Source organism: Musa acuminata, chromosome BXJ2-1 (assembly GCF_036884655.1).
Source record: "Musa acuminata AAA Group cultivar baxijiao chromosome BXJ2-1, Cavendish_Baxijiao_AAA, whole genome shotgun sequence".
In the NCBI taxonomy this organism is placed as follows: domain Eukaryota; kingdom Viridiplantae; phylum Streptophyta; class Magnoliopsida; order Zingiberales; family Musaceae; genus Musa; species Musa acuminata.
This window is the reverse complement of record NC_088338.1, coordinates 8,239,341-8,262,405: the sequence shown is the minus strand read 5'-3', so window position 1 is coordinate 8,262,405 and position 23,065 is coordinate 8,239,341. Positions and strand designations below refer to the sequence as shown.

Below are 23,065 nucleotides of genomic sequence, written 5' to 3'. Positions count from 1 at the left end.
AATTATAGATTATATTATGTAGTTAGATTTTTTTAGTATCTTCATCTGGACTTAAAAAATTTATATTGAAATCCTTATAGTCGAAACATTTAACTTCATTTATTTTAACGTCGTCGGTTTTATCGATGGAAATACTGAAACAAAGGGTAAAAAGGTAAATTTAATATTTCAATTGATGGTGGTGGATTATGTTAGTGGTAGTGGATGACAGTGTTGTTGGAGATTGCAAATGGCTATTATAGATGAGGAGAATAACAACGAGAGGTGAGAGTCGTTTTATATCTCTATCGCTGTCGATACAAATGTAGAGTAGCGAAAGAGTCGTTCAAGTGGCTGTTGTAGATAAGGAGAGGGACGACGAGGGGTGAGGGTTGGTTTGCATCTGTGTTGACATCGACGCAGTTGCTGAGCGGTTATTTCGTCGCCCTGCATTTGCATTGACGACCCTTTCGTTGCTTGACAATTACGTTGACACCAATGCAGATGCAAAGCGATGTTATTTAACGTTTGCATTGATGTCGATGCAGTTGCCGAGTGATGAAAGGACTATCAATGCAATGTTAAGTAACACTTTTGCTACTTGGCAATTACATTGATATCGATGCAGATGCAGAGCGACTCTCACATCTCGTCGTCACTCTTCTCATCCACAACAGTCACTCGAGTGGCCCTTTCTCCACTCTATAACTGCGTCAACGTCGACGTAGTATTCAAGTGATGAAAGGGCCATCGATGCAAATGTTGAACGACTCTTTTATCGCTTGACATCTGTGTCGGCATTGATGTGGCCCTCACCTCTCGTTGTCGTTCTTTTCATTCATAATCACTCGTAGCCCCCAACGATGTTATCATCCGTCACTACCAATTTAAACATTAATATCTTTTTTATCATTTATTTTTATATTTTCATCGATAAAATCGATGACGAACTAGATATTTCACTTTCATAATTATTAAGATTATAATGTAAACTTTTTAAGTTTAAAAATTAAAATACAAAGATGTCTATATTGGGTAATATACCTCATTTTGATATATCTTAAAATTTTGCAGATGGACGTCGTGTTGTATGAATTTGAGATTTGGTATCGTTGGTGTATTTTACCGATGATAACACTTATAAATAATGGGTCTAAATTTGAGGCCAAATCGAACGAACTCATCGACAATTACTTATCAATCCATCATAATCCATCTCAATGTGCTCGAGTCGTTCGCCACCGTTAGTCGAAATATAAATAATACTTTCTAAGCTATGATGGCTGCAATTTAATATCTAATAATAACGAATTGGCGAAGAGACGTCACCAGTGAGATCGATCACGGATTCGAATCAACTCAGGCCCAATAACGATGGGGTCCAAAAGCTCCAACCCCTTTCCCGGCGACTTCGTCTTCCGTTCTGTCCCCAACGTAAGAACCTCCTTCCTATAAGTCCTCGTGGCTGTGACCCCAATGAGCAGTCCGAGACAAGAAAGATGGATGGTTTCTTGAGCATCAAAGGCTTATGCATATTGCCTTTTTATGACTTAACCCGATAGGTAGCCGAAGAAAGATGGTTTCTTGAATGCTTATAGCTTTGTTGTTTACCTTTGCTCCGTCGAATTCTTGGAAGACAACCATATTCTCCTCCTCCTCCGAGAGAGAGAGAGAGAGAGAGAGAGTAAAGCGCCTTGCTGCCGTTGCTGCTTCGCCTTTTTCCTCCGTTCTTAATACTTCTTTCTCTTCTTCCCTCGAAGCGGCCTCGATTAGGGTTCTCGAGAGGAGCAAGGAAGCATGCCGTCACGATAGCTCACGGTTGCGAGGTGGGATTCGACACCGTCCCAAAGCGATCCAAATAATGTACGAAGTATGTGTCTCAGTAAACATGCTTAATTACATGTTACACCTGTATAATAATGAAAGTAAAATATCTATGTTATTTATCATAATGTCATCCATTTTACTAATAAAAAAAAAATTTAATATTTCAGTTGGTGATAATGGACAACGTCGGTAGTGTTAGACAACGACATCGTTAGGGGTCGCGAGTGATTATTGTGGATGAGGAGAGTGATGATAAGAGGAGAGGGTCGCTCGATATCTATGTCAGCATCGATGTAGTTGACAAACGATAAAAAGGTTACTCGACATCTGCATCAATATTAATGCAGGTGCAAAGTGACGTCACTTGATAACTGCATCGATTCTGATGTAGAGTGACAAAAAGGTCGTTTGATAACTGCATCGACGTTGACGTAGACGTAGATGCAGAGCATCGAAAGGGTTGCTCGACAACTATATCAGTATCGATGCAAATGCAGAGCAACCCTCACCTCATGTTGTCTCTCTTCTCATCCACAACAGTTACTCACGATCTCTAATAGCATTATTTCTACCATCACCGATGTCGTCCGTCACTACTAATTATAACATTAAAATTATCTTTTTATCTTTTATTTTTATATTTTTGTTAGTAAAATCGATGACGTTAGAATAAATAAACCTAGATATTTCATTTTCATAACTATAATGATGCCAATATATCTTTTTAAAGTACTGGGATTGGGATACTAAAAATAACTAACTACAGAGGATAATTTATAATTAGCTCCCCGATAACACATATTACCTCTTGTACTTAGACCTTATTAGCATCGTGATCCTTATATTTAAAAAAACTATATTAAGATCCTTATAATTTTGAAAATAAAATAAATAATCATATTTACCTTAACGCTGTTAGCTATATTGACGGAAACCCAACATGTGACATCACATGCTAGATCAACAATGAAAATAATGAGTAAAAAGATGATAATTTCAATATCCCTTCCATTTCAACATATGAGATGTTGAAATTACCTTTCTGTCGGTAAAATCGTTAAAAACGAAAAGGATGTTAAAATTATCTTTTTACCAATCACCTTCGCAAACCAAATTAGCATGTGATATCACTTGTGTTTTCTATAGCCGATGGTGTAAACAAAAAAGTGATTATTTATTTAATTTTTAGAACCGTAGAGATCTTAGTTTGAATTTTTAATTAGAAAGATCGTGATGCAAATAAAGTCGCACTTCAAACCACTTACGATTCATCGTGCCCACCACCGTACTGTTGGGTTGGTAAGGAGACAGGTAACGATGGTTATAGGTAACGATGTATAACCATTCATATGTATTGTTCTTTTGAATGAATATTATTAAGCTTACGAAAACTTTTTATAAAATTGTCCCAACATTGGACAAGAAAAAATTTAAAAGCTCAAGAAAATCCTAAAGAAAATTAAAGATTTCTACGACTAAGGAAGCCACATACGCATGCAACGATCTTTATCGTTGGGATCGAGTACTATATTTATCCTTTCTCTCGTCTCATCGGCCATATTCTCCCTTGTCTTCTAATTAATAATCATCAAACCATATATATCATATCCAAAGTTTTCACCATGCGACCCGCAAGAACATGAAGAACGTTGAAAGAGCGTGAGTAACAAAGTCTGAAATGTTTCAAGAGCGCAAGTGACGTATCGCATGAATCCAAAGAGACATCCTAGTGGCTGAAATGTTAAAATTGCAATAGGCATAATATAGTCGATTTGGATATGAATGTGGATACAAGCTACCTTCACTCCAAGAAGGTAAGATCAAACAGGCAACTCAGGTGGATATGGAAAACAGGACAGAATGAAACAAGCAAGAAGCTTGCGAGCTTTCCAATAACTAGCTTGTATTACAACAAACAACAGTGAGAAAAGGACAGCACTTATGTACAGATTTCCATCGGCAAACCGAGGAAGCAGGTTTGCTGATTGCACAATGTTTTCTCTGCATTGCAACAACAAGAATGTGATGGGCAAAAACTTAATACATACGCCCAACTACGGCTATAACTGCAAAATGAATTTGGAATGCAAATCCTCTCTTGCATGCTATAGGATTTTGATTAAGCTGGTGCGGTGAAGCCTACACTAGAGACGGTGAGGAAGCAAATTGTACCTGTCCTTCAGGTCACTGAAATGAGTTCGAAATGAGAATAAAAGTGCACCGGCAGTGTTCATCATCTTTCACTACCTGCAAATCTACAAAATGAAGCAAAATTAGGCAAAGCTAATAGAAGAATCCTTTGCGTTAATTGAACTCATAGAATAGCAGAAAGTGTATTTTAGTTACATGCTGAGTTTGACAAACCCTTCCTTAAGTTAGCTAGCTTTTGCATTTTATTCCACTGCCCTCTGCCTAAGAAGTGGGGAGAAGAGACCAGAGTCATGATAACACATTGAGCTGTCTAAACCATCAGTCACCTGAAAATATCCTCAAACAAGTTCTATAGGATCTGTAGGCTTCTAGTGGTATGAGGCTCGGACTGATTATCCATAATCTAGATATCCTGTTTCAACTGTTCATCCAGCTTCCCATGCACCTGACAAAAGAATGGTTTTAACATCATGGGTTTGTTAATATGTATATCTACATTGAATTAATTTAGGTGTAGGCTCTCCAAGAATAAGTAAACCAGGCACTTCAGTGTCGCTGATTATGCCTCCAACTTGTATCTATGGCTACTGTCACATTAGAGAATCAGAAAAGAGAGAGAGAGAGAGAGAGAGAGAGAGAGAGAGAGAGGATGACTTTGACTTCAATGGCTAGCCCTAACAATGAAGCCAGTGGAGAACTCTGATGACGGGCAACGATTCCTGCAACAATGTGGATAAGACAAGCTGTGCCAAACTAATATGTGCTTGTAACAGCCTAATATTATGAATTTCTATGCTGCTCCATGCTCTTTCAGTTGTTGACCAATGTCTTTCTCAACATGCTTCCCAGCATATGATTGACCAACATGAGTGGCGTGATTTCTACATGTATAATTGGCAGGTGGAAGAATGAAAATTTTAAACCAAAGAAAATTCTCATCATATCACATATTTTGACTTTTTAATTCAAATTAAAAAGTATGCAATAATTTGAATCATAGTGACTACATTTGACTGTATATTACAATAAATTAGAGAAACTTAAACGATCAAAAAGATGACCATGAGCGGAATATGATCAGGTCAAGAGCATGCATAATAAACATTCTTAAAGCAAGAGTATATTCGAGTTCTCATGGTACTATGATTTGCAACTAAAAGTGATTCTTGCTCTCTAAACAATCCAAAAGCATTTGCATTCATAGACCTTTTCACATATATTAAATTATCTGGTCATTAATGTTCTTTACTTGTTTTAATCGATGAAATATACATGATTATCCTATGAAAGCACTTGGCTAACATCCTCGCTGTCTGGTTCACTAACTGTTACAACCCCTAGTTCAAGTGGATTGAACTGATTGTAATGACTATTAAGTTCCTGATAATTTGATTTCAATCAATACTATAGTACTGCAACATAAGATCAATATTTACCTGTACAATAGTGCTACAGCAGTTGGGGACCTGTTTCAGAATTGGCTGGTCTTAGTATTCCCAAATCACCCTGGTCCCAACTCTGAAGGTTGTGCATACAAATTGCTTTGAACCGTCTGTTGATTCTCATGCTGAGAATGTTGCTGCTCCTGCTGATGCTGAGGTTGCTGTTGTTGCTGCTGCTGTTGCTGCCACTGCCCCCCAACATCTTGACCATGCAGTGGCACACCTCCTGGCAATTGATGTGGTACTAAGCTCTGGCTGGAAGAAGGCACTAAAGCTTCACTCCCCACTACATTTTCCTGTGCTGACCTAACCATTTGAGCCGTTGGAGGCGGTGCATCTGTATCATATATTGGCTCTGGATTCCACAGGGTTGGAGATGAAACCGCAGGTGCACTAGTGCCTGAATCACTACCCTGAGTAATTGATGCACTCGGAACTGTCTTATTAACTGGGCCCTGATCAGTTGATGATTGCGCCCTACCATCAGAGTTCATCTGCCGATTTTGCTGAAGCATTATTCTTTGAGTGCTTTGTTGAGATTGATTCATATAACGCTGCTGCGGTTGTTGATGTTGTTTAGGCAAAGAGACTGAAGAAGGAATTGGAGCTTGCTGAGAAGTTAACATGTTATGGCTGGGTGAACTTTGAGCAGAGCCTTGATTGCAGGTATCAGAAATTGGTGATATTTGCTTTGTTGACTGTGGAAGTGGATGAGGGTAGATATTTGTTTGACTTCCAGGTTGATGCAATGCTGGGTTCAGACCTGGATTACCAGGAAAAAATCCTTGGCCCTGCTGCATCATATGTTTATCAGAAACTTGGTTCTTAGAAGTTGTTGAAAAGCCACTAATTTGAGGGGTGTCTGCTGATAAGTTATGATGAATTAACACGTTCCCCCTGCCTAATCCTTTCATAAGTTTGACTTGCTGTTGAGACTGTTGCCTTTGCTGCTGTTGTTGTTGTTGTTGCTGCTGCTGCTGCTGTCTTGGCTGATGATGTTGAACCTGTTGCCGTTGTCTTTGCTTCATAATCTGATTTGACATTCCAGGTGGTGGGTTCCTTGATATACTTTGCTGCTTCTGTTGACCTTGTGAAGAAGATACTGGAGTCACAGGAGAACATGGCTGTGATTGCGGTTGGATCTGTGAATTATTTTGAATAGGTGACACTGCATTTTGTACAGAGATATGGTGTTGTTGATGAGGCATCAACCGTTGTTGGAGTTGCCTCTCTTTAGCAACCCGGATGGCATATGCCTGCTGCTGAGGGCTCGAGTGGTTTGTGCCTTGTATGTGATGATGGTGAGGGTTTCCAAGCATGTGTGCTTGTTGCAGCATCTGATGAGATTGTTGGTGTTGTTGAACTGGAAATGTCTGAATTGGTGCAGGAATCACTGCATTGGAAAAGGAGGCGCCCAGACCATTGAAAGGTGGAACAGACTGCCCATTCGCTTGTGAGGCTTGCATCTGTATTTCTTGCATCATCATTTGCTTATGTTCCTCTGGATTTTGACCAGGCTACACAAAAATAGATTTTAATATCACTCACCACCAAAAGTGCATTATTCTTTATAAAGTATAAAAAGATTATTTCCATTTTTTTGTCTTTGGACCATGTTTGTGATTTCTAATGCATGTTTACAATTGTTATGGACCATTCCAAATCAACTCAAGCTAAAAGTCTAAAATAAATTTGAGCCAACAAGGATACAAATAAAAAGTATTCTTAAAATTGATTCTAAGTCAAAGGACTAGTGTAGCAATCAATTAATCTCTTAGTGTATTATCTTGCATGAAACAAACCATACCATATGACGAAAAAATAATCAAACCAAAGTATTAACAGTAGGTACTAAGTCCAAAAATATGGAAACATTATATCATTGTTTCCTGTTATAGAACTTTTGAGGTATCACAATTTTCTCACTCAAATTATTGACACCCTCACCAAAGCACTACTATGTAATGCCCATAATTCATGGTTTGCAATGTGGGACTAAACCAAGGAAATTCCATTGCCACATGTCAGCTCACACAAAAAGGCCTGCTGAAAGTGATTTGATACTACTTGTGATGATCCAAGAAAGTCATTAGCCTAATAACTATATGATACAAGTCTTGCCACACAGCTCAAAATCCTTAATGTAATAATAGCGCACCAAGTCCATATATGGAAGTCTATCCTCAAATTATTTCCTAATGTTAAAGTACAGAGATAAGTCTATCTACTTATTCCAACATATTAGGAGGAGCATTCAAGTATTCTACTAATATAAACATTCCTTCATCTATAAATGGACTATATTTATAAAATGTCAATATGATAGACCAAAAATATCTTCCCTCCCTCAGAACCCTAGTTTTAGTTGCAAAATTTGCAGCCCATCTACATTTCGGAGTTAAATTTGATGCCAACATCAATATAAAAACATAGAAGCAGGGGTTAACATGTTCATTGTACTGCAGGACTTATTGTGGCACATACTACACTGTCACAAAATTTCCATGTGGTAGAAATCCATGGATGAGCCAATCACAGATATGTAACAGACAGTATCAGTGGCAGGTCTTGGCATAAATACCACCGGGTCCAGCACTGACCCTCACAGAAAGGTCAGTATGTGCAGAACTCATAGGGTTCATCTGATACGTTTGAAGACTACTTCAACATCTCTCATTTTTTGTAGCTAATACTGTGCCTATAGCAACAAGCAAATGCCAGAAACAGGCATGAACAGGAGGGTAACCAATACATCCAGCAATATGTCAATGGTACCTCAATCCTTACGACGAGGCTAGTAGGTAAATGCTCATATCAAATGTAAGATCTGATGAACGAATACAATAATATAATGGCCAAGTAACTCATTCCTACAGGCAAATACTAGCTAAAGGAAAGGCTATGTTCACCCATCAAAGGGGAAGAGAAGGAACTACCAAGGTCATTCTAAACCAACAGAGTGATATGAGATCTGTTGCAAGTTCATATCTTCTCATGAAATGCAAGCTCAACATCACTTGTAGAAGATTACCCTTAATCTGGTGAAATGCAAGCTTCCAGAGTCACATAATAACATCACTTGTCTACTAGACACTTATGCAGTGCTTTATAAGATGTTATTTGTTTTCTTTCTAGTCAATGTTATTCATTTTATCTCTCAAACTATTTTAGGTCCTGATATGGACTGAACATGGACATACACATTGTCCCTCTGTGGGCTGATTCGTGAAAAACCATTCAGATGGCTAATTCATAAACTCTGCAAAACAAGTGATACTACATGGTTTTAGAATTGCCTTAGCATGGTCTTTAATGTGTCCCTATTGTCAGTGAAGTGCAAGTCATGACTCAAATCATCAAGATTGCAGTTACTATTCTAAAAATAGTTGACTAACACAAAATGGTTCTTATAAAAAATAATGATAACATATGCAGAAAATAAATCATGGTACAAATGTTAAGCGACATAAATTGGTGCAAGCAATTGCAAAACTCACCCGAAGCATCTGCAGAGGATCCCGTGGCCGCATCATTGAGTTTCCTGGGCTAGATACAGAACCTGGATGCACATTCACAGAATTTGGCACCCCATTTCCACCACTCGAAAGAATATTTCCAGTGGAAACTATGTTCAACATGCCTGGGGAACTTAATCCTTGAAATGCTGGCCTTGTCATGGGCATTCCTCTGTTCACCCCAGACATCATCCCCATACTACTAGCTACAGGCAACATTCGAACACCACGATCAACCCCCATTGGCAAAGCTCCAGGTAATGACATACTAGATTGCTGAAGGGTTCTTCCAGAAAGCATTTGGCTATACTGCTGCATTCTTTGTGGATCATCAACAGGTAAGCTAGATGGTCTTGGCACACCGTACCTCTGGGAATCCCTAAGGCAACATATTTTATTTATATAATCACTAAAAGTACCATGACAGAAGAAAGTTTGGATATAAACAGTAGAAAACTATTTTCAGAGGTCAACCAAAATGAGAAAAAGATTGGATACTCTGATTCTGAATACCTAGAAGAGGGATTCAATGGAGCAGAGGTTGAAGGTAAGCTGCTACTGAGGACCATACCAGGAGATCCTTGTAACATGGTGCTAACACTTGACGTAGAAAGGATAGAAGTCATAGAACCTTGATGACTTGGGACTGGTAAGCTACCAGTATGAGTACCCTGATATGCCATAGGAAAAACATCTGTGCTTGAAGAAACCGATTCACAAAAATCAAGTGGTCTGTGCAAACACCAAAAGAAATCTCAAGTGATTAAGCCAGCAAAAACATTAACAGGTGGAAAAAAATGAAAAACAAATAGGTAAGAATAACAAGCATAAAGCACATAAACAATTTGATACAACTTACGTTAGAATACCTCCACTCAAGTTGTTTGGGCATACAAGTGAAAGAGCAACTACATGGGAACTATGAATTGGAGTCATTTGTTTCCCTTCCTGAATATCAGTCTTCATGAAATACAAAGTCATAAAAATGAGGAACTATGATAGCATGCTTTAGTAAAGAAAGAAGTAATTTAAATAGAAAATGACATGAAATAAAAGGAACCAAAAACGTATTCTGCAGAGTAAATTGATGCCATATTCTCTGAACCCAAAACATTAGTATTGGCACAAACTACAACTAAAGAAAACTAACTAATAATTTAGATAAAACAAGATAGATTTAGTTTTAAACTACAAGTATCTCAGGCACATCGCATGATGTTTCTTAATCCAAGTTATAACAACTTAAAGAATACAAAGATGTTTCCAGTCTTTTAGGCAATACCAAGCTGAAACTAGACAATTGAAATCTAATTTTGCCATGACCATAAAGGCATTACTATAAGATTAACCAGGATAAAGACACAATGTCTACAGGAAGACAGCTTCTGTCAAAGCAAAATGATTTTATCAAAATGTGTCTTCGAAAAATGAGGAAGTATGATAGCATGTTTTTGTAAAGTAATAAAGTAATCTAGACAGAAAATGACAAAATAAACCGAAAACAAAAACATATTCAGCAGAGACAATTGATGCCTTATTCTTTGCACCCAAAAAAAAAAGAGAAGTGGCAAAAAATACAACTAAAGGAAACCAACTGACAATTTAGATAAAACAAGATAGATTTAGTTTTAAACTACAACTCAGGCACACCACATGATGTTTCTTAATCCAAATTGTAACAACTTCAAGAATATAGACATATCCAGTCTTTTAGGCAATACCAAGTTCAAACTAGACAATTGAGATATAATTTTACCATGACCATAGAAAGACACTGATAAGATTAACCAGGATAAAGACCTGATGCCTACAGGCAGACAGATTTTGTCCAAGCAAAATGATTTTCTCAAAATGTGTCTTCAGAATATCCTCTTCCATTGGTCCCTGAAGACGCTGAAACAACTGTCGTGCACTTCCCTGATGTTGCAACGTAAAAGATGCATAACATTAGAAATGCTTGACACCGACCATCAACAGCATAAGCAGAATTTTGTGCTTTCAGCAAACAATTAACTGGAAAAGAACTAGTGCATGTCTCAGAAGGAGCACCATCAGAGGCCTTGCCTTTGGAATTCCAGGTAGACTGGATGGATATGGCTGAGATGAACCAGAGTCTTCTGCACTGTCAGCCCCATCACCAGCACTTTTGTCCATCAAAAATTTGTGTCGCTCTTTGCATTCTTTGGGTTTGCGGAAGATACACTAGTACATGGATGCATACATATCATAAATCCTCAGAACAAGGGGGCAAAGAATTTGATTTTCCAAAAAAAGTAGTATTTAAATGAACTGATTCAAGAAAATGTGTGAGAATGTGTTTAGGAAGATTGCCATTACAAGATAAACTAAATTTGCAAGAATAGATGCATATTTTATAATAATACTATGAAGAAGGAAGAAAATATGTAAGCATTCAAATAAAGGTGATCATGTAAGAAATCAGACATAAAGCTAGAATTAAAAGTGAAACCAAACACACAAGAAAAGAATTACTATAGCAAAATGATATAGGTCCTCGCAAATATGGTAGCTTGAGTATAAATTTAACATCAGAACTTCACCTTGAACTGGAGGGTATTGTTGATTGCATCACTAACTAGCTCCCAGTTTGGACCCATATCATGAACAAGGACAACAAGTGCCTGTTATCAACATAATATGATATTCAAAGAGCATTTTTGTTATAACAGAAACAATGGTGCAAATGACAGAATAGAACAACAACCTGATCCTCAAAATTTGTCCATGGACCTCCCGATCCAGATTGCCCAGCAGTCATCTATCTCATGGAACAAGACTTTTCAGGAACCAAAACTAATAAAAGTGTCAAGCTAAATATGGAAAACCAACTCATTTCATGTCATATTTCTTTAATGATGAGGACAAAAACATTTTTCTTCTATTTTCTCCACTAAGAATGCAAGTCAAAAGACACAGCTAGAACTAATTTTACCTAAGCACAAAAGGTGCAGACTGACAATAAATTCCAAAATAAAGGATAGCATATATGAATCTGAGTATATCTTGAAAGATAAAACTACATTATAATCCAAGAATTGCAGCCACCAAAAAAATCAAAACAAAAACTCATAAAGCAAAAGATATACCTTCAATCCCTTTTTTCGTGCACGATCCCGAGTGGCAATGATTTTGATAAGTTTATTCGAATTGGACATATTACTCATCTGGGAAGCAACTGGTGAAGGCAACAACCCAGTCACTGGAGTAAGTGCATCAGGGGAAGCCTCTGGCATTTGCTTCAAAATTTTGGTCTTCTTAGCAGCATGTTGTGCGTAAACTGTAACCACGTAACAAAGATCCTTTAGGAAATATCCATGTCAAATAATGAAAATTATTTAAAAGATCTAATTCATAATGATAAAGAAGTCAAAAGAAATTACCACCACCTCCATTTGTATCAAAATTTTGAGACTCCATTCTCTTTTTAACATGTTCCTTCTGAAATACATAGTTAAGCATATAAAATTACAGCAATGCAAAATAATCATGCAATGACTTGATGGAAAATGAGAGGCATGATAATGGTTTGAGGACTCACTAAACACATTGGAGGACTTAATATAGCATTCGTTCTAAAAAAATAAACTATCCGAAATTGAAAAGTAAAACAGAGAAGAAATAGACAATGAAAAATCAGAAATAATGACCACATAAATAAGGACCATGAAGAGGACATACTCTAGAAGACAAGATCTACATGGATGTTATGTGATGCTCCCTCTCTTTAAAAAGGCCACAACCAAAATGCCGTTCGAACTGATTAAAGTAAAAAGAAAAAAGAAAAAACATATTACAAACACAAATCACCTGCTCATGCTGAATCATGGGTTCAGCTTGCAACCTTTGCTCATACGATGACCCCTGGATTGAACCCTGCTATATTACAAAATATTACTTAACTAACAAGAAATGTGCAAAAAAAGTGCTCAGGCACAAAGGTCCTTACCTTTCCAGGAACAACTAAAAGACCAGGTTCAGCCAAGTTTAGTGAATTCTTATATCCTAAATGCTTAGGCTTCTTCTTCTTCTTTTTAGATTTTGAGGATATTTCATTACCATCATATGGCAATTGCCTCTCAAAGTCTACTGTAGTCTCAACACCCAAATTTTTCCTGGACATAGATCCACCATGCAATGAACTCTGGTCATCTAGGAAAGAACTTGTGTCTTCACTTGAAGCATCTGTTTTACTAATTGCTCGTAGAGGCCCAACAACTCCAGAAGGATAAGGACTGACACCCCGCTGCCTTGTAGCTGTTCTTACACGTTTTGTTGGAAATGAACCAACACTAAAGGTACTTGAAGTTCTTTTCCCATTTAATATAAAAGGTTGATTTCCTGATTTGCTTTCCAAGTAAGGTTCATAAGAAAAGTCACCACCACCTTCATTAAGCCTTGTGGCAATGGATTTTTGTTGCATGTGTTTTCTCTTCTTCTGGGAAAGTTTTGATGATGAGCCTGCTTCAAACATTCCAGGCAGAAGATAGGTGCCTGTTTCACCTTCATCCTCTTCATATACATTTTCCTGAGGTCCACCTATATTTAACATATCTACTGTAATAAGTCCCGCATGTTAATATCAAATTGAAATACTTGACAGTGAGGACAGTTACCTGCCACAGAATTGCACATAGAGGTCTCACAATCATCTTGATGCACAGTACCATATTTCTGGAAAAAAATCAATTAAACATATAATTTGGGGTTAATTGGGTATTATGCTTTAACATTGAAATTAAATAATATTGCTAGAAGACCCAGCCAGCTGAGTCTTTGCTACATACAGAAGTCACTTTAAGAGGATATACAGGACAGACATGCAAATGTCTTTCATGTTTCACCCATTATGAAAATCATTTATCATTCATTTGGAAACTCTGGGATTGTACAACAAATGTCCACAAAAGAACATAAGGCAAAAAAAATTGAACAGCAAAAGTCTGACCAATTATGACATTTTACCAACTAGATAATGTCTTTTTATAATATTTCCAGTGTCCACAATAATTAGATTTGAAACTGTAAAAAAGGCAATACACATTTTTTCCTTAAATCAGTACATACTAGTCCAAACGGTATTTCCTTAAAAATGGTGGAAACAAACTAAACATGGTAACAAAGATTCAGGACCAAAGTAGCCTGATTGGAAATCAGTAATCCCCTTCTTCCGCTCATTGAAATCAGCAATGTCCCAACTGACACATTTCAACTTTAAGAAGATAAAATACAATATTACTCATTGAAATTTTTAAAGAAGCACATAATTTTATCACTTGATATTAGAATAATTGTGACAGGGTAAAGGTGATAGAAATGTCCATAATATTATGTCAATGTCCCTTTTCTCATAGAAGAACAACCCCAAAATAACCAGAAGCTTTTTAATCAATACCATAGTCTCCAAGAATGGTTCTTTCAAGTACATCTATATTATCACGTCATTCAATAAACATTTGGTGATTTGTATAATAAACAAATTGTTCATCACCTGGTAGAGACATTAGTTAATCATTGATTATGATATTGTTTGTTTTTTATGGTGACAACTGACAGCCATCATTTGACGTTTCAGATACCAGACCCATGATGGTCCCCGGCTGGACAAGACCATGCCTCCTCCCAACATAGTGCACCAGTTTATGCTATGACACTTTTTAAGATTTGAAGTATACACAATGTTGAGTGGCACATGTCATGGTCCATGCGCTGATCCAAAAGGCCCTCATACAGTATGTAACAGTATATATCAGTCCAAGCGAAACATAGAATCATACCGACAACATAGGTAAAGATAGGGCAATCCTTGGAGCCATGGTATGCTTGCTTGATTCCAACTACATGGCAAGTGCTCGAGTCACAAAAGCAATCTCTCTCCGTGCATAGTAAGCCTGTGTGTTTGACCTTCCCTTACATTGGCCACCTTTTGGCTAAAATTCTTCCTTGGAGATTTTTCAAGATAAGATGGTGCGTTGTGGTCATATGCATCTTGATCAGTGAAAATTCTCTAAATTCTTTTGGGGTCTGAATTAATATTCCCAAGCCAGGTTAATTGTAATATGTCAAACATTTTTTTGACATTCATAGTTAAATCTGATAGACGATATAATTTTATTGTTATAGTGTTATATGAAATAAATGATGACAGACAAAAGAAAAAACTAATGTTTACCTTGTAATGCATCCACTGGGACTCCATAGATTTTCTGTATGCCTGCATCGCACCAGAAGGTACTGTATAGAAAAGACTTTCCTGCAGAAAATACAAACCAGTGTGAGATCCACATCACGTGTCAGAGGGTACAACTTGCATGTTAAAGGCAAATCATTTGGAAAACTTATACTGCTACTCCAACCAAGGGGTACCACAAACACAAAGCAGATGTAAGAAGACTTTCAGCTAAGAACAGTTCCTTGATCCAACAGAAAAATGTCAAAAGAAAATAAAATTGTTATACAAGATACGAAAGACTCTAGTCCTTACTTCAGAAAGTTGATCTTCCCAAGTTATTTCCAAAATGCCCACATCATTTTGTCTATCAGGAGTAGTTGGTGCTTCAGCCAAGGCAGAATGACTTGATATGCTGCCATTATATTTCAGCATCCTAACTGCATAGTCCAAGACAGTATGACGGTCCTGTTCGAAAAAGAAAAATACCATATTAGACACCAGCAAAGAATAATCACATGAAATGTTAAGGTCCATAAATATGCAATGAAATTCTTCAATATGACTAACATTGGGCCATACACACCAGGTATATATACTTAAAAAAAGAATGTAACAGTATCAGGTTCAAGAAACTAAGTCGACTCGCCAACAACTAAAAGAAAACACTTCACAGTATTTTCCTCCTTTTTAGCTACTAGTGGTCCACATCCACATCCTAGATTATCTGATATCCTTGTCAGTCTAGTAACCACTTTTGTCAGTGACAGTCTTGGTTCTGCTATGGGCAATGACATCACAGTAAGGTTGCTTAAATGTGTGAGAGAAATTTTTTGCTAGCATCACAGATAAGCTGCTCCTTTACGGCCTGGACCACCTGGTTAACCACAGTTCAAGTTACGAAAATAGTCTTTTTTTTGTAGAGATAAGGCTATGTACATAGACTCTTCTAAACCTTGCACTACCGCCACCCTTACATTTAAGAAATTTAAAATTTCAAAAGGTGATTACTTCACAGGCATCTATAGATTAATGACAGATTTTTTTTTCAATACAAATGGTCTAAAATTCCCTTAGGGCTTGGAAAAGAACATCAGCATAAGGAAAAACAGACTAACCATTATAGCATACTTTTCATAGACTCAATAGCACTAGAAAGTTCAAATTATTAGAATCGGTGTTGTTATTCACACCATGGATTCAAACACCAGTCTGATTCCATCTTCAATAGCCCATCAGACCAGCATGATTCCAATATACTGGACGGTATACAGACTTCTGTTGCTCGATATTACTGAAGATATAGTAACAACAAATGGTGTATAGGGTGGAGGGAAACCATATGTACTGATACCAAGACTTGGTTGGCTCATAAATACCATCAGTATGTCCCAGCATAAGTAATAAAGCATACACCTAAAAACACCTCAAAAAGGACAAGCTTTAGCTGTTAAAATTAAAGAAAAATCAACTAAAATATTTCTCTCCCATGATACTTCAATAATACCAAAAAAAAAAACAAATGGTACGAAAAATTGTATCTAATAAAATTCAAGCAGGTGACAATGATTGGCAACATTAGGAGTTTGCAAAAATATTGATGTGATCAGATTCTTATGGAACACAAAGAAGTGAATCAGTTTTATGACAGCATAGTTATCCAATATGTGAGAATATTTGTGGAATCCAAACTTACAAAGAAATACATGCAAGGAACATTATAAAGGATGAAAGTCATGAAACCAAGTTACGAAGTATAACTTGACTAAAAGTGATAATGACTCGAACCAGCTTCTGTAACATGATGATGACATGATGTTAGAAGTAGAAGCATGAAGCATTTCATGTCTAGTCAAATAAATTCATAAAAAACACCCAAAAAAGAAATTCAAAAAAGAAAGATTGCAGGATTGAATAAAAGAAAAGAGAAACATATTCAGAAAAATAGCTTTATCACAATCCATTTGCATAACCATGAAATGACCTACATAACAATGTCTAGTACCAAATCTCCAACCTGGTCTCTCTCCATTTCAGCCACCATGAAATTTGATGAACTGAGCCTATATAATTTGCATTCATGATGGATTGCATTAGGTGTAGTGTCACCCATACGGAGAGCCTCAGCTGCATGCCAGAAGTGCATAACTGCCTTGGCTAGACTTCTAGCCACGTTTCTTTGCACGCGCAATATGTTTAGCTGGTCAAATTTTCCTCGACCACAAGAAGCAATCAATCGAGAAACTTGTGAAGCAGCTGCAGTCTTCCACAATCTCTCCTGTTTATATACAATGAGTTCAAGAATCCTTAAAACCAAAAGTTTAGGTAATAGTGTAAGAATGAACTCAATAAAATGCACTACTCAAAACATCTAAACATGTGCCTTTTGTTGTATATTTGCGTCTATAGAATAAAAGAAAGAAAACACAATAAAACACTGTATGGAGAGTTTGTATCAAACCTGCATGAAATCATTTGCCATCCATGTCATTTCCTCAAGCACAAAATCCCAGTGACATTTTTGTTGCTTCTCGAAATATTTACTATCAGAAGACAGCTCCCCAGCACTTTTGAACCGTGCCTGAGAAATAAAATGTATAGGAGTTTTCTAGTTAGAATATCTCATGTATCTTACATATTCCATACAAATGACTAGATACGAACCTCTATTAATCTGGCCTCTTTCAATATAGCATCTTCATGTGCCTTTTTGTGACTTGCAGTGGAAGTCTGAATCTCAGAGGTAGATGTAGAACTCCTTTTTATCAGGACAGCTTCTTGAGAGCCAGAAGTTGAGGACAACAATAAGCTTGTTTTGATGCAATTTGAATCAGCTAAATTATTATCGATTTTCTTTTCTGGCTCACAACTGATTTCACCATTCAGTTTCACAGGTTCAGAGTTGGTAACAGGCAAAACTTCAATTTGAGCCTCAGTTCTGCTGTCACATCCATCATCTTTCAACTGAACAACTGAGTTGCTGAAGTTTAATTGAAACCTAGATGCATCATTAGGATTAGTGGGGTCATCGGCATTAGTTAGCTCTTCTTTTAAAGACCTGTTATCTGGCACAGATGTGGTCGCTTCAGATGTCTGTTTTAAGTCTCCTCCTGAACTACCATCAGTTGTCCTCGGCATCAAAGACTGACCGCCATCTGTATTTTCATGAATGTCACAAGTGCCATTTGCACAAAAAAAATTTTCTGTGATATCCACATCCAAGTTTTGATTGATATTGTCTGCAACAGAAATTTTATGACACAGATCATCCTCATCCAAACTGGTTATTGATTTATCTGTTACACCACATCCATTGTCATTTTCAGCACCACATGTGACTTCCTTACTTTTGTTAGCCTCAAGGGGGGCAGAAATTAAATCAACCGAAAGAAAATCATCCTTCCTGATAATATCACACAACTGAGAGGAGGTACCATTGGTAGCTTTCTCAGCAAGAGATGAATGTTGATTATAGGAGTCACTTCCCTGCAGATTTTCAGTAATTTTAACTTCTTCTACCCCTTGGGGCGATCCATCCATTACTGTGTCAGGACATGTGTCATTGTGTTGCATCATGTCTAGCTGCATATCCACTTGATCATCAGGAGCTAAAGCCTCAGGTACAACAGCACCATCTGGATTTGCTGCCTTTGGGTTTGAAATGGAAGAAGCAGCATGGTTTTGTGCTTGTAACTCTAATAAAGACCCTTTTGTACCCCTAGGACTAGGTGTGTAGGAAGACGTAATGGAAGCTCTATTGCCATGTCGAGAACCGGAATCAGTCAAACCTAAATTGGTACAATCACGACCTGTTCTTGATCTATTACGCCGCGCATATGCCTGGCTTTTAGCTCCAAGACGAAAAATAACAGAGTCCTCCGTATCTTTTGCATTATGACAACCATCAACATGAGAAGATTGTTCTAAATGAGAAATACTACCTCTTTTACTTCTATGTTTAGCATTTTTCTCTCCATGCAATTTGTTGTTTTCTCTATTCAAGAGTAATAAATTGTCTCCGATGTTAGGCTCACGACCGACAGAACCACCAGGTCTCCCACTGCTTTCAACTGACTCTCCATGTGGTGAAGCAGCCAAGGTAAAGCTACCTTTAGCTTCACTGTCGAGCAAAACCGGAAAAAGAGAAGAATGGAAATAGAGGCAGATATGAAATTTTTATGTTTAATACTAAACACACATCTAAAACAACTTAAATAGATAAATGAACAAAACCTGGTAACATATGGCTCAGCAACTTGATCTGTAAGAGAAGTAGATTGTACACTGATTGAAGCTGCATGAATAAATTTAAAATCCAATGGATTCCCCCCCTACATTAATCAGAAGGGTTTGACAACATTAAGAAAATATTGAAAGTCAAAATTAAATCAATAAATCAGCATGATAGATCATTAAAATATTGATGTGGAAATACTTTCTCAAGGAATTCCAACTCCTTTTTCCGCTCTTCACGTATGCCAAATTCTTGCCTGTAATAAGCACATTAAAAAATTTAACCCTTAGAAACTAAAAACTGTAATCAGCATACAGGATCGTGTCATTATCAACATACTGCAGATCAGCCTGTGCCTTCTCAATTGCTGCACGACGTGGTGAAGTTTTGGAATCTACACCAAGTCCACAATCTACAACACCACCCATGGGCTTGATCTCTGCATTTACCGGAAGAGACAACCCTGGGCTAAGCCCATGCATACCTGAATGTCAAGTTTCTTGACACATCAGTAAAGGAATAGATCCATAACTAGTTCAGACATTTGCACAAGTTCTGCAAGCCAAAAGAGGAATACAGTCAAAACTCAAAAGCATGCCAAAAGTGCAAAATAAATGAAATTGCAGAAATCACATGCAAAAGAAATAAAAAAAGAACAGAATGCCATAGATTTAAATATTTAATCAAATAACTACAAGAAATGAAGAGCAACATTTATATCCAGAAGAATCTTAGCCACAATTGTAACTGTCTTATACACTACTACAAAGTTCACTGTAATGTTTGATATAACTGCACAAGCCACAAAAGCTAGACACAGCCTAATGAGTTATAAAGAACTACGTAATTTCCATTCCAGATCAAAAAGTTATGCAGATCATTGTAGCACCAAATATCAAAAAGGTAATCATAGTTACTTAAAATTTTCTAGTTTCCTCCTTTGACATCTGCCCTTTATTATTCCAACTCATATCATCACAGCTATATACCAATTAATATTAAGTGCACCAATCATCCAAAATGAACTATAGAATTACCATTGAACAAAACAGTCAATTAATGGTCGACATATGAAAAGTCCATCTGCCGAAAAGGGAAGATCAATTAACACCCTGTACCATTTTATTTAACATCAGACGCCTTCAACAACAAATAGTGAAATGATTAATTGAGACTCATATGGCATCTATTTAGTCTCTGACGCCCCAACAATAAATAATGAAATAATTGAGGAGACCCATATGGCATCTATTTAGTCTCTTCTGGAAGTGCACAGCAAGAACTTAGCAGATAGAGACCAAGGTAATCATATAATAACTCAAGGAATTTTGATCTATACTGGTGTATCAAGCCCTGCTCGGTATGGTACGGTACGAACCGAGGCATAATGTACCGTTGGTACACCCAAAAAGAGCCGAAAAACCTCCAAAAATACCTAGAGGTAACGATCCAAAAATACTAAGGTGTACCGACTGGTAAGTGTCAATAACGATCGAAATCCGAGGCATACTGACTGATACACCTCAATAATGAAAAAAATCCAATGTGTACAAATCAGTACCGAGGCATACTAGTCGGTATGCACCGGATTTCGATCGTTACCGCTCGAGACCTTGTATCACCCGATACGAGGTCAAAACAACGGTACCACCCGATAGAGGGTGGTCCGCATACCAATATCCTCTCGGACCGATACATACCGTCTGTACCGAGCGATACACATCGAAATTGAGAACCCTGTAAGAACCCCTGACTGTCTACTCGGGACAGGTTCTGGGTCATCAAAAACATCGTCATATCAGGATTGACTTGAATCTGTGTGTCACTAAGGGAAAAGGAAGTATAATTATGGAAATAACCATGAACCAATAAAAATGCAAGTGAACAGATTCGGATTAAGCCTAACACGTGCCAAACAGTGAGATGTAATTAGACCTTAAAAGCTGACAAGAATGGCAGAGCTGAGTTGCCGAATCAAGGAGAGAAAATGTCACATCTTATGTGGCATGCGCTTACTTCTGCATGATATGTTGGCCACTTACAAGAGAAGATAAATAACTCCTAGCAACCTGAAAAGAAATTAAAGGCTGCACAAGAATGTAAACCCACATTTACACTATAAAAAAGAAACTCGAAAGTAGTTTTCCTCTTAACATGAAAAGAATAGAATACAACAATGTCCTATACAGTTCCAACTACCAACCATATGCAGTCATACACCTGAATATTTTTTCCTTATTGAGCTAGGCTGATAGCAGCATGACTAGTTAAGCCAAAAGCCATCATATCTCTTTTTAAAATTTCAAATAAAGTTTTCTTAGATCTTCACAAACCTCTTCTCACACCACAATCCTACTTGGCTCACCTTCTATAACTGGTACATCTAAAAAATTCCCCCTAAACGAAAAAATAAAAAAGAAGACAGATTGCAAGATTTAGGTGCAGCTACGAACCTGTCAGTCACAAAGTGCATATAAGACCAACCAAGCCATGGGCTGCTTTTCTTGTTAGTTCCATGAACACAGTTACTCCTGTTTTCTAGAATTTGGTAAAAATGTGCCTAGCATGTGCGAACACAGAGACAAAATACTGTACCATTTGACATGGAAACCTGAGATAGCAAAATTTGATTCCTTGGTACACTTCCATCGGCGAGGTTTCAAACAGATATGTTCTTTTTCTTGATGTCTCCAATATATATTGATTTCCCCATATTAGAACAAAACTAAGGCGTTTAAGTAAGTCTCTTTAAGATACGACTTTCCATGCAAAACAAGCTAATTCATATCGTGCCTGATAAAAAAATCTCAATCCTAACGAGTAAACTTCAGAAATTAGTACTTCAAAACAAAATTATTTGCGTCCGGAAATCACAGCAGAGCCGGGAAGGACCTTTGCAGGCAAAATGAAGAGCACCAAGTCGTTCAGCACACCAAAAGAGCAACAATTCAATAGAAATGAGAGGGCCCCTGCAAGAGTACAGGCGTAAGTCGTCCTCGTAGGCGGAGGGAGAAGAGAAGCGCCGTTCCCCGACGTCAAGTACAGCTCACGAAGGAGAAAAACCTGAAAATGATCGGGGAAGGGTAATCGGGGAAGAATGAGCTTCCCGGAGGACGAACGAAGGGGGGGATTAAGGCTACGGCTATAGCTAGAGACACGGTTAGGGCTCGACGCGGGAAGGAAGGGGAGGAAGCGCCAACAGTGGGCAAGATGGATAATAGGACTTCGCTATCCGGGGGTGGAATCCGAGGAATCGCCGGAGGAGACCGAGCAGGCAGAGGGCACTTAGGGTTCTTGGGATCGAGGCTTATTAGGGTTCGCAATCGAAGTCGAAAGGGGGAACGAAGGCGAAGGTCGGGAAGGGGAAGACTGGGAGGAGATGTAAGAGGATTGCGTAATTGGTTCGACCGGACAGTTTTGTCGTTAGGGTTCGAAGATGCGGCCCGACTCAAGCCGAGCTCAGTCTGAGGCGTATAGCGCATTCGGATTCTAATAATGGATCCGAACTTGATATGGAGGAGTTGAAACCCGACAATATCCGAAGAGAAAGAAAGCATCGAACGAACGTCGATTTCGAAAGCAGAGATGGTCGGGGACAGGACAAGAAACGGGTCTGAAAACGTGAAACCCGGGTCCGAATATCCACGGACGCCGCTGAACTCAACTTTGGATTTGTTAACGGGTATGGTGTCTGGTTATCAAATGGTTGAATCGAAAAATCGAAAACCGA

The 23,065-nt window shown here is 37.8% G+C and overlaps 1 protein-coding gene across 10 annotated transcripts; it reads right to left on the bottom strand.

Annotated features, from left to right (window-relative positions):
- Positions 1-3,664: 3,664 nt before the first annotated feature.
- Positions 3,665-22,749, bottom strand: LOC135584734 (chromatin modification-related protein EAF1 B-like). Of its 10 annotated transcripts, none has more exons than XM_065093050.1 (24): positions 22,228-22,749; positions 19,675-19,890; positions 19,537-19,591; positions 19,335-19,432; positions 17,766-19,221; positions 17,563-17,682; positions 17,107-17,379; positions 15,417-15,569; positions 15,105-15,185; positions 13,549-13,606; positions 12,882-13,471; positions 12,743-12,811; positions 12,316-12,373; positions 12,022-12,212; positions 11,640-11,693; positions 11,476-11,556; positions 10,979-11,116; positions 10,715-10,831; positions 9,774-9,874; positions 9,428-9,646; positions 8,897-9,293; positions 5,394-6,916; positions 4,284-4,402; positions 3,665-4,061 (listed from the first exon to the last, which is right to left on the bottom strand). In XM_065093050.1, exons 2-22 carry the CDS (start codon positions 19,815-19,817, stop codon positions 5,459-5,461), a joined length of 5,910 nt encoding a protein of 1,969 aa, XP_064949122.1. In that variant the 5' UTR covers positions 19,818-19,890; positions 22,228-22,749; the 3' UTR covers positions 3,665-4,061; positions 4,284-4,402; positions 5,394-5,458. The 10 variants fall into 10 exon arrangements, with proteins under 10 accessions (XP_064949122.1, XP_064949123.1, XP_064949124.1 ...); XM_065093051.1 differs by lacking the exon at positions 4,284-4,402 and having other exon boundaries at positions 22,228-22,304; positions 22,399-22,749; XM_065093052.1 differs by lacking the exon at positions 4,284-4,402 and having other exon boundaries at positions 19,675-19,819; positions 22,228-22,304; positions 22,399-22,749.
- Between the last annotated feature and the right edge of the window lie 316 nt (positions 22,750-23,065).

Coding starts and splice junctions, on each gene's coding strand:
- LOC135584734 (XM_065093050.1), bottom strand. CDS start 19,817: ATGCATGGGCTTAGCCCAGGGTTGTCTCTTCCGGTAAATGCAGAGATC. Junction 17,683..17,765: donor AAGAGGCCAGATTAATAGAG/GTTCGTATCTAG, acceptor TTTATTTCTCAG/GCACGGTTCAAAAGTGCTGG. Junction 13,472..13,548: donor TATGTGCAATTCTGTGGCAG/GTAACTGTCCTC, acceptor TGTTAAATATAG/GTGGACCTCAGGAAAATGTA.